Genomic DNA, 22,589 nt, shown 5'->3' on the forward strand with positions numbered 1-22,589 from the left:
GGATGGGTTAGCGTGGTGATGGGTATTAAAGAGGGCACGTTCTGCATGGAGCACTGGGTGTTATGCACAAACAATGAATCATGGAACACTACATCTAAAACTAATGATGTAATGTATGGGGATTAACATAACAATAAAAAAATTAAAAAAAAAAAAGGTCCAAAGTTTGGCTATGTAGTCTAACCCGTCAGAAGCTGCATGCTCGGGGCGCCTGGGTGGCTCAGTCGTTAAGCATCTGCCTTCGGCTCAGGTCATGATCCCAGGGTCCTGGGATCGAGCCCCGCATCGGGCTCCCTGCTCAGCAGGAAGCCTGCTTCTCCCTCTCTGACTTCTCTGCTTGTGTTCCCTCTCTCGCTGTGTTTCTCTCTGTCAAATAAATAAATAAAATCTTTAAAAAAAAAAAAAAGCTGCATGCTCGTCCTATATGCCTACTGGATCTAAGCTAACGATCACGTTGTTCTGCTCGCCAAACATGGCCAAAAGACACAAATAATAAATACTGGATAATCACACCTTTGGGACTGAACAATGGTTCTTCCAGTTTATTATGTCACCCAACCTAACAGTGACAACACAATGTCATAAGTGAACATGGCTAAAGATGTACTGCGGGGTTTTTTGTTGTTGCGAGTCTCTAAGATTTCAGGTGACGAAAATACTTTTTACAGATCAGTATCACTGCTCTAGCCTAGTCTACCAGGAAATACAGATGTCCTGAGCATTAGTTAGTTGTAAGAGCAGCAAATGGACTTATCCTTAAAGTCATCAAGACTTTCACAGGCAAAGTACTTCCCAACAACTGGTTTTGGCTCTACAACAGGCCTCCAAAGCCTTCAAGGTAGGAAATGAGTACATGGTGGCCCGCAGAGTGTAGATGAATTGCCTTTACAGGGGCTCTGCTTCTCAGGAGAGGGTCAGAGGGAAGGGCCTTTACCCGTCCCAGTACTTTGCCCAGGGGAATCCGTGTCCCGAGTCCCTAAGTTAATATTAACCCGGCCCAAGAAGTTTCTCTGGCGAATGCGTTCACGAGCCTCTCCTCACAGTCTTCCATCTGCCTCTAGTGTAGCAACTACAACGCAAAACCATCAGCACTAAGTTTCCCTCGGCGGGATCTTGACGCAATCGCAGTCAAGGAAGCAGTGATGCGGCTGGCTCCCGGTGAATCAGGGCGTTCAGGGAAACCGGCGTCAACTACCTGGAAACCAAGCCCGGAGTTTCTCGCTCACCCTCCAGACGCTCGTCTCCCCTTCCCTCACTCCCGCTTTCCGCTCCCACTGACTTGGAAAGCCTCAGCTCCTTCCCACTTACCGAAGTCCTCCCGGGGCCTCGACCCTCGGGTGGGCACTGAGTCAGCTCGGCTCGGCACCCTTCGGCCCTCGGGAGAGCGGTTCCCAGGCCCGAGCGGCAGGGGGACAGAGGTTCGGGCCTATTCACTTCTCCTGGCAGCCCTATTTCGGATTTATTTGGGTAGCTAGACTCGGGGGAGGGGGGTCGGTCACGCGTTCGAGAAGCCCGAGGGAGCACCCCCACCCCCTCCACCAGGGTTTCGAAAGAGGCGACCCGGGAGCGGCGGTCTACAGTCTCGCGAGAGGAGGCGGGGCCCCCGCCCGGAGTTCTCGGCCCCTCCCTGCCCCACCCTCCCCACGTCCCCCGCCCTCCCTCCCCCACTCCCCGTGGCGCGAGCGGCTGACTGAGCCTGGAGAGCGCACTGGAGAGGAAACGGCATTCGGAGCCGCGCTCCCGCCCAGGCCGGCCCTGACGCGGGCCTCGTCAGCCGGTAACGGGGAGCAGAGGTGGGGGTCAGGGAGGCGACCACGAAAACGGTGAAGGTCAGAACCGAGAGGCCTCCTCCGAGAAGGGTGAGGAAAGGGTCTGAGCCTCCTTCTACAGACTCTGCAGAGCTGAGGCGGGGTCGACCCCTCCCAGGGGCGGGGTCGCGCTGGGCAACTGCAGCCCTGGGGACTGACTGGGCGGGGCGCGCCAAGAAAGGGGAGGAAGGGGTCAGCTGGGGGTTGAGGGCTCTCCGGCGGCGGGAAGCAGGAGGTGGGCTGTGGGGCTGAGGCCGTGGGTGGGGTCCTGGAGCTGGGACTCCGGTGACGGGCTGGGGAAGCCCCGGGGCCAGCGGGTCCCTTCCGCCTCTCCTTTGGACCCTGACTGGAGGCCGGCGGGGGTGGGGGCAGGGGAGGGCGAGCGGCGCGAGGGGGGCGGGTCCCGGCGCTGCTCGGCGCTGATTGGCTGAGCGCGTGTGGAATCGGGTGATGGGAAACGCAGCCCGGTTCTCCCGTGCCCTCCTGCTCCTCTCCCTCCCCCCCGTGGCGAATGTGCTGCACGGCGGCGGGTGCTTACGCTCGCGGGGTTTGGCTGTTGCAGGCAGGAGCTGGGAGGAGGCGGCAGCGGCAGCGGCAGGAGCAGCGGCGGCGGCGGCGGCAGCTGGGAGGAGGTGGTGACGGTGGCAACGGCAGCGTCGGGGACGATGGCGCGACTGGTGGCAGTGTGCAGGGACGGGGAGGAGGAGTTCCCCTTCGAGAGGAGGCAGATTCCCCTCTACATAGACGACACCCTCACGGTGAGCGGGCCGGGCCGGGCCGGGCTCGCCGCTCCCCTGGCAGCTGTTTCCCCTCCTCCCCCTCCCCCAGGCCGAGCGCTGCGCACTGGAGAAAGAGTGTGTTGCAACTCCTAGGCGAGGCCTCCTCTCCGGCAGGCCCCACAAACTCGCCTTTGCAGTGTGTCGCACGGTATCCTCTGCGGGCCCCTAGCCCAGCGCTCCGTAAGCATTTCGAGCCCCTCTCGCCAGATTTTCCTTCCTTTTTGAACCCTCTTGCTTTCCCCTGCCTCTCAGCGAGACGCTGCTTTTGCCAAAGCACGCGCCTGGGAGAGGAGTTGAAGGATCTTGGGCGTTTAGGGCCTATCCTTTACAGAATCCACCTACCCTCGGGGAAGCTTAATTATCTGGAAATGTCGCAGCTGCACTGCTACCTGTATATTTTCTCTCTCAATATTATAGCTCACTACGGAAGCTTAATTACTTAAGGCAGAGTGACATGCTCTCGCACAGTAAAGATTCCACTAAAATGATTTGGTTTCATTGCAAATAGTGTCATATTGCCTAGTACATTAACACTCTTTGAAATGATTGTAGTGCTAGGCCATGACTCTTCAAAATGGGTTTTCTTGGCAATAGTTATTTTTTAGCGTACAGGTAGCTTTTTCATTCTTTTTTTAATAAAGCAAAATTATTGAATGTGTAAGGGCATTATAAAAAGCTGATTGTTCATCTCGAGTGTCAAAACCCACTTCTGGGTAGTTTTCTTTTTTAGAGTTGATGGTAGTACAGCATTACTGACCCCTCTGCCCTGTGTTGCTGTACTATTTCCTTTGAAAGGAAATGGCAGAAATTTGAATTGAATCTGAACAGGAAATGAGTGCAGTTGCTTGCCACTATTTCGTAAAAAATGAAATGAACCTTTTCTGAATATCTTTTGAAATCTGCATTTTGATGATGCTGAAGCTTTGGATTATACATTTGCCTATTTTGATAGGTGTAACTCAGTCTCTTTATCATATTACCTTTGCCTTTTTGCTTTTCAGAGGAAGTTCTGTTTTGTTCTTGAATTTTTTTTTGGCAAATATCTATTGAAGTTTTTTCAAATTTTATATAAAATGCAAGTCATTGTAGAGCTGCCACTCTGTGCCTTTCTGTTTGCCAGTCTCAAGACTTGATTGAGCTGCAGTACTTTTAGATTAGAAGAGCTATTTGGTGACTTAATTTGTTAGAACTTTTTATGTGAAAGCATCTTTTTTTTTCATGGAAAGAAAGTGCATTTTTTTTTCATGGAAAAAGAATGATTTGGCCTGACATAAGGTAAATAGAGTTTGTGTTGATGCATTAGAAAGTGCCTGTATGCCTTGGTTATGATTTCTGTGTTTTTTACATTAAAAGTATAATGGAATTGTATTTTAAGTTAAAAAACTAGCACTCTGATCAAATTAAATGATGCATTTCTCCATTTGAAAACTCCTAATATGAGTTCATTTGTTACTTTCTTCTCTTCCTCTTCTTACACAAACACTTTTCTAGAGCACGTAATTTGGTATCAACTTTCTATGATTATTGTCCCACAATGTCTTTGAAGTTGAAAAAAATCCAGTGGGTTTAGACATAAGGTTACTTCTGAGTGTATAATATCAAAACATAGGGGAAATCAACATAAATTTGAATATTTACAGCATTTTAAAAGACACTTATTGACACTTCCTGACACTTCTTTATGGTCACATAACCACCTTTTGTGTGAATGGAGCATTGATACATCTGTCATATAGCACTTTAAAACAGTGGGTGTTTTTATACTGTGTTCTCTGCACAGTGATACTAGTTTCTAAAATTTTCCATAGAAAAAGATGTAACCTTGCACTGTGATACGTGATTGTACTTATTTCTCCAGAGAAGTTGGGATTGGACTGAACCTAGTGATGGAGTTTTGCTTTTATTGTATTGTGGACTTGCGACCAAGGCAAATAAAATTTAGGGTCATTTAATTTAAATATCCCAAAATAGCATTTTATTTAGGAAAAGGTGCAGTTTTTCTTGTTTTAGAAGGGTTTTTATCACTAGGAATGAGTGGGACTATTTATTGCTTTGTCTTGGAACTTGTGCATAGTCATTGAATGCTGGTTAGTGAAAAGTCTTGTCAAAAATGCATTATATTTAGGGAAACAACTTTCAGAACTTTCTATCAAATACTACTCAAAAGAAGAAGGCAGAGCAAACACCTGTTGGGGAAGAGGGAGGGAAGATGCCTGTAGCAGAAGTTTATGCTCTGCACTGGTCCAGTGATAGTTTGATGGCAGTGTATCCCTGAAGTTAACATTTGGTCTGGTCTTTGTTCTTAGGGTCCATAGGTAATGCATTGAAAAAAGGTTGTGTGATCTTTATTTCAAGTAGTCTTAGAATCTTGTTAGCGCCTACATGTTAAGTCTGGTTACAGCTTTCACAGTTCAGTTACAAATGTATCATTTTAGTAACAGAAGTTGAAACCTCTAGCCTTAATTCTACTGGTGATTTTAGGTTGGACTTTATAAAATGAAATTGAGAAGCTTGTATGTGAGGAAGTAGTCTTCTCCTCTACGTGGTATGTTAAATCCACGTTGAAGACTCATTTGGTAATTCTTAGTGGGTTTGAATACTTGAGTACAGCTGATATAGGTGTATTTGAGAAAATCCCAAAGAAGTAAGTTGGTGGAATATTTAGGAAAGTGGTGTGCTGTGTGGACAAAATGCTTTTTGGTGTTACTAGAATTGTAAAATAACAAATGGACAGAATACGGATTTTATTTTAGAGATATTTTTGGAGAATTACAATTTTTAAGTGAGTAGTTTTTTTAAAAAAAATTAAGAGTCAAAATTTACACCCTTTATAAAATAATCTTGAAAAATAACGGTATAACAAAGAAAAAAAATTATCCTTAATCCTACTTCCCAGAGATAACTAAGGAGATAGCAGCATTTGCTATAATTCTAGTCATAGACACACACTTAGATGCAGAGTTGAGATGTATTGTTTACTGTAACATTTTATATCTGGCTTTTTTTTCCCCCAGTAAATGTAATACTGAGAACATTTGTTCTTGTCATTCTTAAGCAGCTTTATTGGCCATATAATTTGTTGTGTGACATTCCATAATTTAATCATTCTTCCTTTGTGGATGTAGGGGTGATTCTACTTTTGACTATGAATAATATAAAAATATAAATAATGCATAAATCTAGGCATTAAATTTTTTTTTCTCAGGCTTTGAAGCACAGTTCTGGATCACAGAAGAGCCTTTTGTAAGGCTCTTGATACATAGTGTCAATACTTGATACATAGTGTCACATTGCTATAATATTGCTGGGAAGCAGTTTACCCTCCTAATAATTCAAACAATCTAAATGGACTAGAGACTCTGATAATGGATTTTAATGGAGACATTAAAAGATAGTAAATGTTAACATTTCCACTTGGGGATTAGGTGTTTAGCATTTTTAAATTTAGTATTTAATGTTTTCTTTTAACTCTTAAGTATTTAATTGATTTTACCAAAGGTGATAGATGTTAGAAATAGCTGTGAGGATGAAATAAAAAAGTAAAGCTAAAGTGACAGTGACTTTTAATAAATACAGATTTAATATTGTTGGTTAGAGCTTGTGAGAATGTGCTAAGAACAGATTATTTGTGGTCAGGAGAAACCAGGACAGATATTTAAGAGTGAAAGTGGGTAATGGATTCAATAAACTTTATAAAGCAGTAATTGCAGGACAATGACTGGTTCTATTTTAGGCCAGTGAGGGAAAGGCAACCTCATCATGAAACAGAACACTAATGATTCCTCTGTGAAACCACACCTGAAATACTTTACATGACTGTCTTCCTTTAGGTAACCTAGAATCTGAAGATTAAGTCAAGGAAGCAGTTTTAAAGAATGGGAAAAAATAGTGCTACTCTCCTCTTTGCCTTCTCTTTTTCCTTTTTTCTTATTGTTCTCTCTGAACATTAAAGAGCATATAGTGATTTACCAGAAAACAGCAAGGTAAAAAGCCATTGTCCTAAGTGTTTGAAAGGCAAGGACAGAATAATTTAGTGTGAGTGCAGAGTTTGTAACCAGGGTGGTATAGATTAAGTACAAGAGAAAATTTAGTATTATCCAAGCTAGTGAAACCCAGGAAAGACACAGTAATAGACCTAATCTTGATATTTATCTCTACTAGTTAGGTGAAAATCAAATGATCTGAAATGAAGATTAAAAAAAAATTTTTTTAACCCTGTCCCTTGTACCTTTTAGAAAGGATTCCTAAAGCAGGTATTATCCATTAAATTATATATATTTTAAATGTCAGCTATTAGATCTCAGTGTTAGATTTGTTCTTTGACCTCCGCTTTAATTATTAAAACAATAAAACATAGTTGATAAAAATAAAAATTCGTTATACAGAATCAGAATTTAGGATTTCACCTATGAACCAGACTGGAGAGACCTGGATTTGGTTAAATAAGGAGCATTCTTTGAATGTTCCTTAAATTGGTAGCTTTGATCTTAAAATAGTATAGGTAATTATCTTAATTTTTTTTATGGTGGCAGTTGATATGTGGTGAAATGGTGTGCATTTGTATCAAACAAGTGAGAATGCAAATTAAGGTGTTAGTTGCTTAAATGGTAGATTTGGAGTGACCTGCAGTGTCCTGTTCAGTTACATGGCTTTAAAAGTTTTCCTACACCTTTTTTCTGACTTGACAGTATAGTTTCTTTGTGTTTTAAACCATGTAGTGATGACAAAAAACATGTGAGTTAACACTGTACAGTACTATTAACTATTTTTATCTTTTATCGGTTTTCAAGGACCAGGATTTCTAATATTGGGATTATTAATTTTTTAAAAAATTTGAGTAGACTGTTAAATATAAGTACAATGGACGGTATGGATCATTAGATTTTTTTTCCCATATATTTCTGTTATCCTCATGAGTTCATTTAGAGCCACCTTGTTAAAGCAGACCAGTGACCAGTTTTACTTAGTACTGTTGGTGAAGTTAACATATGAAAGTGCATAGAACAACACCCGGTATATATGACGCTACACTAAATGTCAGTATTATTACTACTACCAGTCTTCGGAGATATTAATAAGACTGTAAGAAGGAAGATTAGAGAGAAGTCAATAAACCTGAAAATAGGGTAATTGTTCCTTGAACCTATGAGATTTGGACATAATAGTCTATGTGTATGGAAGAAGAAACTTCCAGAACAATAAAGCTCTTGAGATGGAAGCATGTCTCTGAATATGGTATAATGAACATAGAATTGGAAGCAAGGAACACTGACTTTTCCCCCTTGGTAATAAACAGTATATATGCATTGTAATGAATTTGGGAAAGGTAGGAACACATAAAGGAAAAACTCTTAATCTTTTCACTGCCTAGAGATAGGCCACATCTAACATACGTATTTTCTTTTTCTGTAAGAAAGTATACCTGCATACAAACATTTGAATGATTTTGTACATGCGATTTTTGGTTCTGTGAAATACAGTGGTATCCTGGATTGTTGAGTTGGTGCTTGCATCATTGTCCATTCTTGGTATCCCCTTGTCTCTACTTCACATATCCTGTGTTCCCCCCTTATCAAATTAAGAAAAGATCTATTCCTTATACTTGTCTTTATTGTTCAGTCCTTAGTTTATTGTTAGAACAAGCATGTTTTAGGGCTGTTATTTCTAATGTGGAGGAAAAAGAGGGTCACGTCTATTAAAGCAGGTCTTTGTGGTGCTGGTTGGTGAAGAAGGAATCTTTTTAAGATCATGTTCAACTGGTTAGGGTATTTTTAGTGTTTTGTTTTTGCCTCAAATGGGTCTCTTTATCATGACTTCACTCTTTGGATATGTAGGAGTTTGTGGTCCTTGTCATCTGGAAATAGAAGTTTGTCCTAGCACAGTATGTTTAATACCTTTAACAATGTTTTAGTTAAGATATAAATGTGTTACTTTATTTCATTGTTTTGAAAGGCATACTTTTTTTGCTCCCACGTTTTACCATCTCTGAAATTGGGATGTTTCTTTTATTTGGTGACATATCTAATAGTTATAAAGGCTCTTTCCTAGTGGTATGTAACCATGGTACTTTCTAAAATGAGTGGTGTCACAGATCAGTGACATGTGCTAATTAGTAGTTCCCCATTATCTGATACTCAGAAACATCCTTTAGCTTTATATCCCTCTTCCTCTGGTAGGGAATTTTGATAATTGAATAAATATCTCTGTATCCTTTTTGTTCCTAATTAGAGCAGACATTTAGTATATGCCAGGTATTGTTCTGAGTATTTCATATATGTGTGGTCCGTATGTGTATGGCCATTTGCATAATAAAATTTAGTATATTCCATAATTAAGAGGAATAACTAAAAGTATGTGTAATGTAAAATATCAGGTTATTTTACATATTAATTATTATTATTGGCCACTGCAACAAACACTTTTAAACATAATTTAATCTTTACAACCTACTCTATGAGAGATATTAAACATTATTACTTAATCTCATTTTACAAATGAGGAAGCTGAAAAATCAAACAGGTTAAGTAACTTGCCCAGAGTTATGACATACTTGTAAGTGGTGGAGCTGGGATTTGAACTCTTGTTTGCCTGACTTCATTGTCCTTGCTTCTAATGACTATACCATTCCTGGCTTTAGAAACTTATGTAACTTGGGTGGTGGTGGTGGAGGTTGTCTTAACTTCTTTTGACAGGGGGGTGGGGACTGGGATGTGCAAATCCTGCTTTAGGGATCTATTTCTGTCCTAGGAGTTTATAAAATAGTTCGTAGCACGTGTTCAAAGAAGATAAAATAATTGATTTTCATTCTTTTGCATATTAAGATGGTGATGGAATTCCCTGACAATGTGTTAAATCTCGATGGGCATCAAAATAATGGTGCACAGCTAAAGCAGTTTATTCAGGTAATATTTTTTAAACTTAATGTTTTAAATGGTGTGTGTGTGTGTTTTGAAGAGTCATTTAAAATTTTAGCTTTAAGTATTAGTTTCTTACCTGGGGCTCTCTAGGTCTTAAGATTGCACTGAAATTGCTTTCTTTCACTGTTGCTATAGTGAATATATTTATGCACCTGTTATGTGAAAGAGGTTTGGTGGTGGTGTGGTATCACTGTACATGTGCCTATGGCTTTAATTTCACCAAGCCATCTTTCCCAGTTTTTGAAAGATAAGGTGTACAGCTTTTCATTGAGAACGTGTTGGTTTTCTTCTGTAGTGATTGTTTTGTTCAAGTAAAAAAAAACAAAAACAAAAACTTGTACTATGAACTTTATGATTTTTATTTAATTTTTAAGCAATAGATACCTTATAAAACCCTGTATGTAATCAAGATAATGGAAGGTAAGTTGCTATTTCACTTCAAAATTCTATTTCTCCTTTTGGAGAAGACTTTGAGTGAAAGGTTAATGGTAAATGTGAGAAAATTCTTGGGGGTATCTTACCCATCTTTTTTGGTAAAGCTAGAAACACTATTTGTAGTGTAACTAACTACATCCAGATAGAAGTTACTTACTAGAGTTTTGCCCATTTTTCTACAGCTGTGGTTCTCAGTCATTTTTCTGCCTTGTCATAACCAACATAACATTCATATGTACCACCATATTACTTACTCACTGCAGGCTTCTACATAGGTAAGATAGGCCTTGTTCTCTCCCACTAATCCGTAACACACCTGTCCATATCTCCACGTTGAGAATTGTTGCTTTACATGATCACCATCCTAACTTGATTCCAGTAGCTAAACATAGTGCGGTGGTAATTGAGAGGAAGACATGGCAAAGCTGTATTCCATCTTTATTTTTTTCTTTGTTTTAAAATTTTTTTTTAAATTTTATTTATTTGAGAGAGAGAGCAGAGATAGCGACAGAGATAGCACGAGAGAGTATGAGCGGGGAGGAGAGGGAGAAGCAGGCTCCTCGCTGAGCAGGGAGCCCAATGTGGGACTCGATCCCAGGACCCTGCCATCATGACCTGAGCTGAAGGCAGATGCTTAACTGACTGAGCCACCCAGGAACCCTAAAAATTTTTTTTATTTCAAGTGAGCATACTAAGCTTAATAGTCACTGACCAAACTAAATTTTCAGAGGCAGGGCTTCTTTTTGCTATGCTGAGGCACATACTGCTAGCCCTGACATCCTAAGCAGAGTTTTGTTTTAAAGATTATTTATTTATTTATTTATTAGAGAGAGTGCAAGCAGAGGGAGCGGCAGGCAGAGGGAGAGGGAGAAGCCGACTCCCTGCTCAGCAGGGAGCCCGATGCAGGGCTCGATCCCAGGATCCTGGGATTGTGACCTGAGCTGAAGGCAGACACTTAACCGTCTGAGCCACCCAGGCGCCCCAAGTTTTTTAGACCTCAGATGCTAGAACAGAGGGCTTTGTGGAGCAAACAGTACAGCTTGGGCAAGGCCGACTTGTTTTTCTTACTCAGTTGTAGATAGAGATGGCAAGTCTTGCCCATATTGTACTTACTACACAAAGACAGGAACCAGAAGTAGTAATGAAGAGAAATTTTATGTCTTTTTTAAGGACTGTTCTTCATTTTTCTTTTCCTCTTTCTCAGCGACATAGCATGCTTAAGCAGCAAGATCTAAGTATTGCCATGGTGGTGACATCACGTGAAGTATTGAGTGCACTTTCTCAGCTTGTCCCATGTGTTGGTTGTCGTCGCAGTGTGGAGCGCCTCTTTTCCCAGCTTGTAGAGTCTGGAAATCCTGCACTTGAACCCCTGACAGTAGGGCCCAAGGGAGTCCTATCTGTAACTCGAAGCTGCATGACTGATGCAAAGAAGCTTTATACCTTATTTTATGTACATGGGTAAGTATAATCAATGGGGGTTAGATGACTTTGTTAAAAATTTTTAAACTTTGTGACAGTGGTAGCTCTTTTACTAAATTTGGTAGTGGCAAAGCTTGAGTTCAAAATCAGTAATTTTATTGAGTATCTTCTGTGTGTCAGTGACTATAGATATTGTTCTCATATGGAGAGAGGCAGGCAGTAGGCAAATACATGATTTGTCCAGTAAGTTATAAGTAAGGGAGATGAGAATGGTTGGGTGGAATTGATATGGAGGATGGTCAGGGAAGGCTTCTGTGATAAAATGACATTGAGTGTAGACTTGAGTAAAGTGAGTAAGTAAACCTTGTAGATATCTGGGGGAAGGCTCAGAAGGAGGAGCAAGTGTAAAGGTTCAAAGGTTGGAGTTTTCCTGGCATGTTTGAAGAACAGTAAGGAAGCCATTGTGGCTGGAGCCAGATGATTGAAGGGAACAGTAATAAAAGATGAGATCAGAAGAGTAATAAAAGGCCTACTTATGTAGTGCCATCCTGAGTTTTTTGTTACTGTTGGTTTTTTTTACTCTAAGACGGGAGGATTTGGGAGTGTTTTGAGCAGAGGAGGGACATGGTCTGACTTGAACACCTCTGTGTTGAGAATAAGTGGAAGGGTGGTGGAAGGGGAGAGAAACAAAGGCTATTTAATAATCCATGCAAGAGATAATGGTGACCAGTATGGTGGTCACAGAGGTAATAAGAAATGGCTGGATCCTGGGTATATTTTGAGTAATGAGCCAGTAGTATTTTTGGATAGATTGGATATGGAGGACATCAAGGATGATTCTCAGATTTGGGATCTAAACAACAGGACCAGTGGTTTCCATTTACTGAGATGGGTAAGAACGGGAGGAGCAATTTTGCAGAGCTCACTTTTGGACGTGTTAGAGATACCATTTGGGCATCCAGGTAGAGTTCAGAGAGGTCTGCTCTAGAGATAAAAATTGGTGTCATCAGGATATATATAGTGTTTGAATTATAAATAAACTACACACCCACACACACACGGACATAATTTAAATCTATGAGATGAGATGGTCATCAGAGACTGAATATAAATAGGAAATGAGAAGGTCTGAAGACCAAAGCCCTGGGTTTTTCTGTTTAGAGGTGATGGTAGAAAGTTAGGATTTTTTAGTCTGCCTGAGAAAAGGCTTGGAGGGTTTTTGAACAGAACATAATGTGATTTTTGTTTTGAAAAGATCACTTCAGCTGCTGAGTGAAGCCTAGGATGTAAAGGCAAAGGGTGGGAAGCAAGGAGACCATTTGGGAGGTCAGCTATTGCACTTGGCTAAGCTAGAGAGGTGAGTTGGATATCGATGGTAATGGTGGAGGTGATAAAGGGTATGATTCTGGATATATTCAAAAGTTAGAGTTGACAGGCTTTGCTGATTGGTTGGATGTAGGGTGTGGATATTAGCTGTACACATTACTATATTTGCATAAAATTTCTGTTGATGGTTCCTCAAGGATAGTTTTTATTTAGATATTTTTTGAATGGGAAGATGGCTGAGAGGTAGCAGTCAGTCATGAAATATGTGAGTGTCAGACACACTGCTAGATACAATGCAGATACAGGAATGAATGAGACAGATGCAGTCTAGGGGAATGAGTACATTGAATAGAACAGGTCTCTCTCAACATATTGACAGACTGGGAATGGAATGGAGAAGACAAGTGTACAGATTCTTCCCGGTTAGAATTTGTTTGATGAGAAATTTTCAAGGTAAGTGATGTATCTATAATACTTTAAATATACTTTGCACTAAAAGGTAGTAAATAGAGATTTTGAAAGTTCTAAAGAAAAATGAATATTAATCAAAATTTTAATGATTTATTTTTGATTAGGTCCAAACTAAATGACATGATAGATGCTATTCCAAAAAGTAAAAAGAACAAGAGATGTCAGTTGCACTCCTTAGATACACACAAACCAAAACCTTTGGGGTAAGTAGAATCGACTATTAAGATGCTTTGTAATTGTTAAGATTATAAATGTTGATTGTATTTAGTAAAAAGAAAAAAAACACTGCTAATTTTATTAATTAGTTACACTACAACGTAGGTTAAAATAAATCTGTCTTCCGATTCTGTAAGGCCTTTTTGCATTGAGACTGTGTAGGGTCTGAATATAGATTTGATTTTTCTTTTGGAGATTTTTTTTCCTTATATTAAATATGTTTTAGAGGAAGAAAGTTGAGATCTTTATGGATATTTATTTAGCCAACACTAAGTTTTTCAAAGTAGTGATATCATTATTTGATCTATATATAGTCATAATGTATAAATTATTTTTTTTGTCTTTCTTACCTCTAGGTCTCCCTAATAATTTATCAAGGATTCAAAAAAAAGTCTTGGATCAGTTGTAGCAATGTGTATTTATGTAACTAATCTGCAATTTTGTTCTGGTTAGGTGGTACAAATGCCGGAGGCTGCTTTTGCCCCCATCTCCCAGCACATTGTTACATTTGCCCCCTACAAAATTGCTTGAGGTTGGGGGTGGTAAGGAAAAGCCATGGAATTTGAAGGGGGGTTCTAAGAAGTAACTTGTGTTTTGAAGAGAATGGGATGATATAAAACAATACTGGGTTGCTTTAAAAATTAGTTTTTTAGTATCTCATTAATAGTGTTGACACAATTGTTGTATAGACCTTTTCCTTCCTGGTAAAAGACCTGGATGACCAGGTGGTGATATGTTAATAATCTATTAACAAGTTTGTTTGTTTTCCTATACTCAGGAACAAGATTTTTAAAAAATTTTATTATGAAAACTGCCAAACACATAGGAAAGTAGAAAGACTATTCAGGAACCTTCCTTCCTACCAAATATCTTCACCCAGATTCAGTAGTGTTATCAAGATTTGTCACATATGTTTTATTTATCCATCTTTTTCTTTGCTGAAGTATTTTAAAACAAGTCCCAGGCATCATGCTTTTTTACTCCTACATATTTCCACATCTATCTCTAAATACATGGACATTATCTTTCATAACAACAGTGCCATTATAATACTTAACAGAATTAACTATAATAATCTAATACCCAGTTTAGATTTCCACAGCTTTCTCTAAAAGTGTCTTTTTACATGGATTTGTTAGAATCAGGATCCAGACAAGAACCACAAAGTATATATCTAAATGTGAGAGTACTCTGAACCTTCAGTGAAGCTCTATACAACCTGAAGTGGTTATCAAAAGAAAATTACTTTACATACCTGATTTACCAACATCTTTAGAGAATTCCTGTCTTTCTAAATGTAAAATTCAGTCTAGTTTTCTCATTATACAGTATCTTTAACTGAATGACCTGTTGGCTAAAGCCACAGAGTAGTATCGTATTATAAAAAGCCTGCCTTGTGGTTTTTTTGTTAGAAATATTCTTCATTGCAGAACCAAAGAGCAACAGATCTCAGTATCTTACACATCTGCTCATTGTTACCTTCCTTCAAAGACCAGTTCTTCTACTTTTGCTCTGGGTTCCATTTCTTCTTGTTCTCAGTGACTTTGCTTTATCAATTATCTACTTTTGTTAAATTGACATAAGCTATGTTTTCCTAAAAACAAAAACAAACCTCCACAGACTTCACATTCCCCTTCAGCCACAGCCCCACCACAAAGCCAAATGTTTTAGGAGGTTGTTTGCTGAATTATGAAATCAGTATGAGTTGATCTGAAGCACTGTCTCCTAAGGTAGCTTCAGTTATTCCCACACGCCATATGGATAGCAGGCCAGAGAGTACAGTGTGCTTAGGCAAGACTCCCTCTCCTCCACTTTGGATGGCCACTGCCATTGTATGATACTGTGACTCTCCATTTTACATATTTCCACTGTTACTCCCCCCCTTTCTCTGTTTAGACTTTCTCCAGGGAAGTGTTAACAATTGATTAGGTTTCAGCCTAATCAATGGCAGCAATCCAGCTCAGCCTTCCTGAGAGTTCTTGTATCCATGCAAGTAACCCCAAGTTACTGGCTGCCTGGGAGTAAGTTTGAGATCCAGAAGAAAAGTCTGGGCTACATTTGTAGGCCTGTTGCTGATAACTGAAGATTATCTTAGAGAATAGTATGTAACATCTGTCTAGAGAGAGAGTAAGAAGGAAGAATGCTGAGGAATTCATTCAGTTTATTGGTAGAAAAGAAGCTAGTAAAGAAACTTGAGAAAGAGTGGCCAGAGAGGTAGGAGGAAGCCAAGGGAAAAGAGTGTTTCATGGGGGTCTGGTCAGCTGTGTTGAATGCTGCTGAGTCATCAAGGACCCAGAAGTGTCCATTGGATATAGCAACACTGTGATAATTGGTAATCTTGATGACCAAATCTGTGGTTGAGTGGAAACAATCCAGATCAGAATGGGTAGAAAAGTGATTGCGATACAAGGTTGTAGTGGATTAAGCTATGAGAGGAAAGTACGGGAGTGGAAAGACTTCTTTTTCAGAAAGCTTGATCTTGAAAGGAAGGAATGATATAAAGACAGTCTAGAGAGGTTATGGATAAAATCTTGATTTGAACTACAGCATTTTTTTTAAAGGATTAATGCTCTCATGTTCTGATGATATAATAATCATTCCCCAGCTCTGATTTCATGAACCTTTTCCTCAATTGTGAGAACTTGGGTTTGAGAGTTGATCAGTTTTAGGAGATTATGGATCACTCAAGCATAATTAGAAAAAGAGGAAATATGGGCGTTGAGAGTAGAAGGATAGAACATGGAAGACAGAGGAGTGGTAGAGGTCTTTGTTTCAAATAAGAGTGCTGAACCTTGCTTGAGCCCTTGTGACAGGGAATAGGGAGTTGAAATGTACGGATGAACTTAAAATGGTGGGCAGGGAGTTGAGAAATACCTGTTTAGCTATATAGAGTAGGTTAAGTAAAGATACAGAGGTTTTTCCATCTCAAGCATCCAAGGTAACGAATTTCTAGGGCTGTAGTGAGACCTGCAAAGGAATAGGCAGGAGCCAGTTGTTCAGAATCATGAAATAATCAAGAAGAATATCATTGAATGGAATAGAGACACACATTTCTCTTGGAATTTACATCTGCAACAAAGCAAAATGCATGACCAGCGCTACATTGAAACCTGTGGGGGAGGGAGAGTCTGGGAAGTTTTTAGTAAGTTTTTTAAAAATTATTTATATAGGGGCACCTGGGTGGCTCAGTTGGTTAAGCGACTGCCTTCGGCTCGGGTCATGATCCCAGGGTCCTGGGATCGAGCCCCGCGTCGGGCTCCCTGCTCGACGGGAAGCCTGCTTCTCCCTCTCCCACTCCCCCTGCTTGTGTTCCCTCTCTCGCTGTCTCTCTCTCTCTCTGTCAATTAAATAAATAAAATCTTTTAAAAATAAATAAAAATAAAAATTATATAGTATTTATTACTGATATAGGCTGTGTAAAGTGTTCATCTTAGTGTGCTCTCTTTATTTTATAAGTGTAAAAATTTGTTTACTATAATTAGATTAATCTGATTTTTTTTTCCTCAGCTACTTATAAATGTGAAGGTAGATAAGAGTTTTGTTGCCATGGGTTAGATATAAAACCACATTAAGTAGATCAAAACTTTTTAGAATTTTCAATTTGTGGATGATTGATCCATGTTTATAGGTGAAAATATTGTTTTTTTAGTTCTGTTGACTTTAAAGCATTCCAAGTAGATTTGCTCATAAAATGCTTAGTATTTTAATGAGTTGGTATCTTGATAAATGTGAATGTTGTTAAATTGTGTCAAATAAGCTTAATAAGTTGAGCAGAAATTTTTATGTAAAGGTATGAGCATATGTTTAAATAGTATTTTAATATGGTTAAAATGAATATGTAATTATATACAAATTTGTAAACTTATTCTACTACTATAAATGTATTAAAGAGTTGATGATTTTAATTTAGACTATAAAAATTACGCCTTCAGATCATCTCAGTGTCACTAAGCTTTGTACTATACTGTACTACAGTGAAGGGAGCAGTAGCAGTGTCAGTTCAGAGAAGTTAAGTACAGATAAGAGAAGTAGTGAAGACCACAGGAAGGACAGCAAGTGTAGGATCATTTTCCATTATGGACCTTTCCAGGGAACAGCCAGGTAAAATCAAGCAATCCTTTACTCTGCCTTTTTTAATGTTTTACCCTTATCTATTCCTCCTTTCACTAGTATTTGTTTCTTTCTGCAGAGGTTGTTGGATGGACGTATGGGAACTAATGTCCCAAGAATGCAGGGATGAAGTAGTTTTAATTGACTCTAGTTGTCTTTTAGAAACACTAGAAACATATCTGCGAAAACACAGGTAAGTCTAAAGGTCATCACATTATAGTTGGAAGGTGCCTTAGTGCTCTCTCAGTCATCCAGATCGACCTGTTACCTCCTTCATATAATAGCACTCTAGTCTTCCCATTAATACCTGCTGCTGGGCAGAGCTTAATGTTAGGGTAAGCAGTTCCTTTATGGGATGACTCTCAGTGTTAGCCTTCTTGTGTTGAGCCGGCATCTCCTCTTTTTGTAATTTTTACCTGTTGGTTCCCGGCCAATAAAGTGTACTTAATTGAGTAAAGTGTGCTTAATCACTTTGGAAACTCTAGTGTTTCTTGTTTTTATGGTAGAAGCATTTCATGTTGTCATTTTCAAAATTAAAGTTTAAATTAGCAGCTTTCATTTAGTAATAGTTTGAAAGATTTCTTCTATAATTGTCAAGACCTAAAAATAGAGTTGGAATTTGTGTGGTTCGTGTACTAAAAAAGTAACTTCAGGTTTTTCTTTTTAGAATACTACTTTACAAAGGAATTTTTTTTTTTTTTAAGATTTTATTAGAGAGAGAGAGAGTGCACAAGCGGGGAGAGGGACAGTGGGAGAGGGAGAAGCAGGCTCCCCGGTAAGCAAGAAGCCCAATGCGGGGCTCCATCCCAGGACCTTGGGATCATGATCTGAGCTGAAGGCAGATGCTTAACCGACTGAGCCACCCAGGTGCCCTACAAAGGAATTTTCTCTAAATGTCATTAACATTTGGAAATTTATAGGGAGGGAGAGTGCAGTAGGAAAGGAAACTGGTAAGGGAGCTATCTAGAGATGGTGTTCTTGGGGGGAGCTGTACTCTTTTAATATAAATTCATCAGTTATTTGGTATGTGATTGTGTGTTCTTTGACGTGGGACATAAATATTTACTTTGGGGATACTTCTAGAAAACATACGTGAATGATAAAAACTAGCGTTATCAAGATTCGTGTTTATATGGCAATGAGCTAATGACTTAATCTGCATACTAAGTTTATTCAATGTTTTTCTTTTTTCAGTTACAAACTTCCGTGTTTATTTGCCTTTTTGGTTGATTATACCCAAGAGAGTAGAGAATATGTCAAATATTTGTAGTTTTGTTGGAGAGGGATCATACCGACAAAAAACATATTTAAATATGTAGGTCCATTATAGATTCCTTCCTCTTTCAATATGAATTGATCCTTATATTCAATATTAATTGGTCCATCCAAAAGATAACTTTTTGGGGTGATAAATTACTAGTTATAAGAGCTAATGTTTAGGAGTTTCCTATAATGGTTGTAGGTGCTTCCTGTATTTGGATGGCAGTATTTTATGCCTATAAGAAGGTGGAGTTTATTTGATAAATATCTGAAGGTTGGGGAGAAGTACGATTAAGAGAGATTGCTTTGAATCTGGGTTCTACTGATTATAATTTTGTACAAGTTACTTGACTTTTCTTTGCCTCCATTTTTTTCTTAAGACAAAAATAATGATAGTACTGATTAACTGTAGGATTAAATTTGTCATGGGGATAGACGATACACAGTCAGGCTTACTTAGAACAGTATCTGGCTGGGAATGCAAGCTGGTGCAGCCACTCTGGGAAGCAGTATGGAGGTTCCTCAAAAAGTTGAAAATAGAGCTACCCTACAACCTAGCAATTGCACTACTGGGTATTTACCCCAAAGATACAAATGTAGTGATCTGAAGGGGCACCTGCACCCCCATGTTTATAGCAGCAGTGTCTACAATATCCAAACTATGGAATAAACCCAGATGTCCATCGACATGAATGGATAAAGATGTGGTATATATACACACTGGAATATTACGCAGCCATCAAAAAAAAAATGAAATGTTGCCATTTGCAACGATGTGGATGGAACTAGAGGGTATTATGCTAAGTGAAATAAGTCAATCAGAGAAAGACAATTATGATACATGGAATTTAAGAAACAAAGCAGAGGATCATAGAGGGAGAGAGTTAAAAATGAAATGAGATGAAACCAGAGAGGGAGACAAACTAGAGACTCAGTGTTAGGAAACACACTGAGGGTTACTGGAGGGGAAGGGGCTGGGGGGATGGGGTAGCTGGGTGATGGACATTGGGGAGGGTATCTGTTGTGGTGAGCGCTGGGTGTTGTGTAAGACTGGTGAATCACAGACCTGTACCTCTGAAACAAATAATACATTATATGTTACTTAAAAATAATAATAATTAAAAATATATATAAATAAAATGTGAATATATGTATAAAATTAAAAAAAAAAGTATCTGGCACATAGTAAGCACAGTAGTGAATGTTTGCATGCCAGATTTGCAAGGTCTTGTTATTCCTATATATCTAGTTCTTGTTTTAGGTCCAGTTTGAGTTTTTGAGGTCCGTATAATCAGCTGAAAATGATTTCTAAATGTCTGAATAATGGGGGCGCCTGGGTGGCTCAGTCGGTTAAGTATCTGCCTTCAGCTCAGGTCCTGGTCCCAGGGTCCTGGGATCGAGTCCCGTGTCGGGCTCCCTGCTCAGCGGGGAGTCTGTTTCTCCCTCTCCCCGTGTCTGCTGCTCCCCCTGCCTGTGCACGCGCACACTCTCTCTCTCTGTCAAATAAACAAAATCTTTAAGAAGAATGAGTAATGTACCTTTTTGGCAGTTCTGTTTTATTTAGTGGACTTTTCTGAGTACTTTATAATAAAGATTTGATGGGGAACTGGGGTGGCTCAGTCTGTTAAGTGTCCAATTCTTGAGCTCAGCTCAGGTCTTGATCTCAGGGGTGTGAGTCCAGGCCCCGTGTTGGGCTCCATGCTGGGCGTAGAGCCTATGTGTAATAAAGATTTGATAACACTAGCCAGTTAATTATTATGGTAGTACATGATTAGAAATAAAGTGTTAAGAAACTGAAACCTCTGCCTTAAAAAATGTTTTTTACATTTATGTGCAAGGTTACTTTTGAAAACATGAAAAATCAGTTTCATTCTTACTGCTTCCATATAGTATTTTTAAATTGCTGTTTACTTATGCTTATTATGATTATGTACAAAGATACATTAAACTATGAGGATTTAAAGTAGTAAAATAGGGGCGCCTGGGTGGCTCAGTCGTTAAGCATCTGCCTTCGGCTCAGGACATGATTCCAGGGTCCTGGGATCGAGCCCCGCATCGGGCTCCCTGCTCAGCGGGAAGCCTGCTTCTTCCTCTCCCACTCCCCCTGCTTGTGTTCCTGCTCTCGCTATCTCTGTCTCTGTCAAATAAATAAATAAAATCTTTTTAAAAAAAATTTAGTAAAATAAGGGGAAAATATTTCAAGTTTTATTATTGTTACTGTATGACATCTAACCATTTATTTACCTGAAAATGTAAACTTATCTTTTATAACCTGAAAACATGGAAGTATTTGTTATTTCTGCATCCAAGTCTTTCTTCTCCCCCTCAAGGGGAAGACTTTTTTTTTTTTATTGTGGTAAAAAAAACATAAGTTTACTTCTTAAACAGCTTTTAAGTAAACACTACATTACTATTCACTATGCACATTGTTGTACAGTAGATCTCTAGAATTTTTCATCTCGCATGATTGGAACTACACCCATTGAACAACAATTCCCCATTAACCCCTTGACCCACGCCCTGGCAACCAGAGTTCTGTTTTCTGTTTTTATGAATTTGATTATTTTAGATAACTCTCATATGTGGAATCATTCGGTATTGGTCTTTTTGTGATTGGCTTATTTAACTTAGCATAAATCCATGCTGTAGCATATGATGCAGAATTTTCTTCCTTTTTTAAAGCTCCGTAATAGTCCCATTTGTGTACATACCACATTCACTTATCAGTGGACATTTGGTTGTTGCCCCTACGTCTTAGCTATTTGTGATTATACTACAATGAACATGAGTGTGCAAATATCTCTTCTTTTGGCTATATACTCAAAAATGGGATTGCTGGATCATATGATAGATGATAGTTCTGTTTTCAGTTTTTTTTAGGAAATGCCATACTCTTTGCCATTATTGGCAGCACTATTTTACAGTTTCAGCAACAGCAGTGTCAAGGGTTCCAATTTCTCTACATCTTTGCCAACACATGTTGTTTCCTATTTTTTTAATAGTGGCTATGCTAACAGGTATAAGGTAGTATCATGTGGTTTTGATTTGCATTTCCCTGATGATTAGTGATGTTGAGCAACTTTTCATATGCTTGTTAGCCGTTTGTGTATCTTTGGAGAAGTGTCTATTCATATCTTTTGCCCAATTTTTAATTTTTTTTGTTATTATTGAGTTGTAGGAGTTCTTTATAAATTCTGGATATTAACCACTTATGCCGTATGTGGTTGCAAATATTTTTTCTCTGTGGTTGTCTTTCATTCTCTTGTTTCCTTTGCTACACAGAATTTTTTTTTTTTTAAGATTTTATTTATTTATTTGACAGAGACACAGCAAGAGAGGGAACACAAGCAGGAGGAGTGGGAGGGGGAGAAGCAGGCTTCCCGCTGAGTAGGGAGCCCGATGCGGGGCTCGATCCCAGGACCCTGGGATCATGACCTGAGCCGAAGGCAGATGCTTAACGACTGAGCCACCCAGGCGCCCCGCTACACAGAAGTTTTTAAGTTTGATGTAGTCTTATTTGTCTATTTGCTTTTGTTCCCTGTGCTTTTGATGTCCTATCCAAAAAATCATCACCTATTCATTGTCATGAAATTTTTCTTCCTGTGTTTTCTTCTAAGAGTTTTGTAGTTTCAGGTCTTAATTTTTAGGTCTTTAATCCATTTTGTGTTAATTTTTGTATATTTCTGTGTTATTTGAAGCATTAGTGAAACTGATTTAACTTGTCAGTATTATTGCCTGTGTTTACTAAGTGGGTTTAGGGACTGTATTAACATATATTCATTTCAAGAAACATACTTAGAGGGGCGCCTGGGTGGCTCAGTCGTTAAGCGTCTGCCTTCGGCTCAGGT

General features: G+C 39.3%; 1 protein-coding gene across 5 annotated transcripts in view; it reads left to right on the top strand.

Annotated features, from left to right (window-relative positions):
* The first annotated feature begins 1,642 nt into the window (after positions 1 to 1,642).
* Positions 1,643 to 22,589, top strand: part of GGNBP2 (gametogenetin binding protein 2) — a 31,293-nt gene continuing 10,346 nt past the window's right edge. For 2 of the 5 annotated variants that reach the window (XM_032428627.1, XM_032428630.1), the window contains exons 1-7: positions 1,643 to 1,859; positions 2,371 to 2,566; positions 9,409 to 9,489; positions 11,144 to 11,397; positions 13,260 to 13,358; positions 17,347 to 17,472; positions 17,561 to 17,674. In XM_032428627.1, coding sequence (XP_032284518.1) covers positions 2,474 to 2,566; positions 9,409 to 9,489; positions 11,144 to 11,397; positions 13,260 to 13,358; positions 17,347 to 17,472; positions 17,561 to 17,674 — 767 coding nt within the window. In that variant the 5' untranslated portion in view covers positions 1,643 to 1,859; positions 2,371 to 2,473. Of the gene's footprint in view, positions 1,860 to 2,302; positions 2,567 to 9,408; positions 9,490 to 11,143; positions 11,398 to 13,259; positions 13,359 to 17,346; positions 17,473 to 17,560; positions 17,675 to 22,589 lie in introns of those variants that run through there. The other 3 variants (XM_032428631.1, XM_032428632.1, XM_032428628.1) reach the window with 2 other exon arrangements.

This window comes from Phoca vitulina, unplaced genomic scaffold (genome assembly GCF_004348235.1).
Source record: "Phoca vitulina isolate PV1807 unplaced genomic scaffold, GSC_HSeal_1.0 scaffold40, whole genome shotgun sequence".
Classification (NCBI taxonomy): Eukaryota; Metazoa; Chordata; class Mammalia; order Carnivora; family Phocidae; genus Phoca; species Phoca vitulina.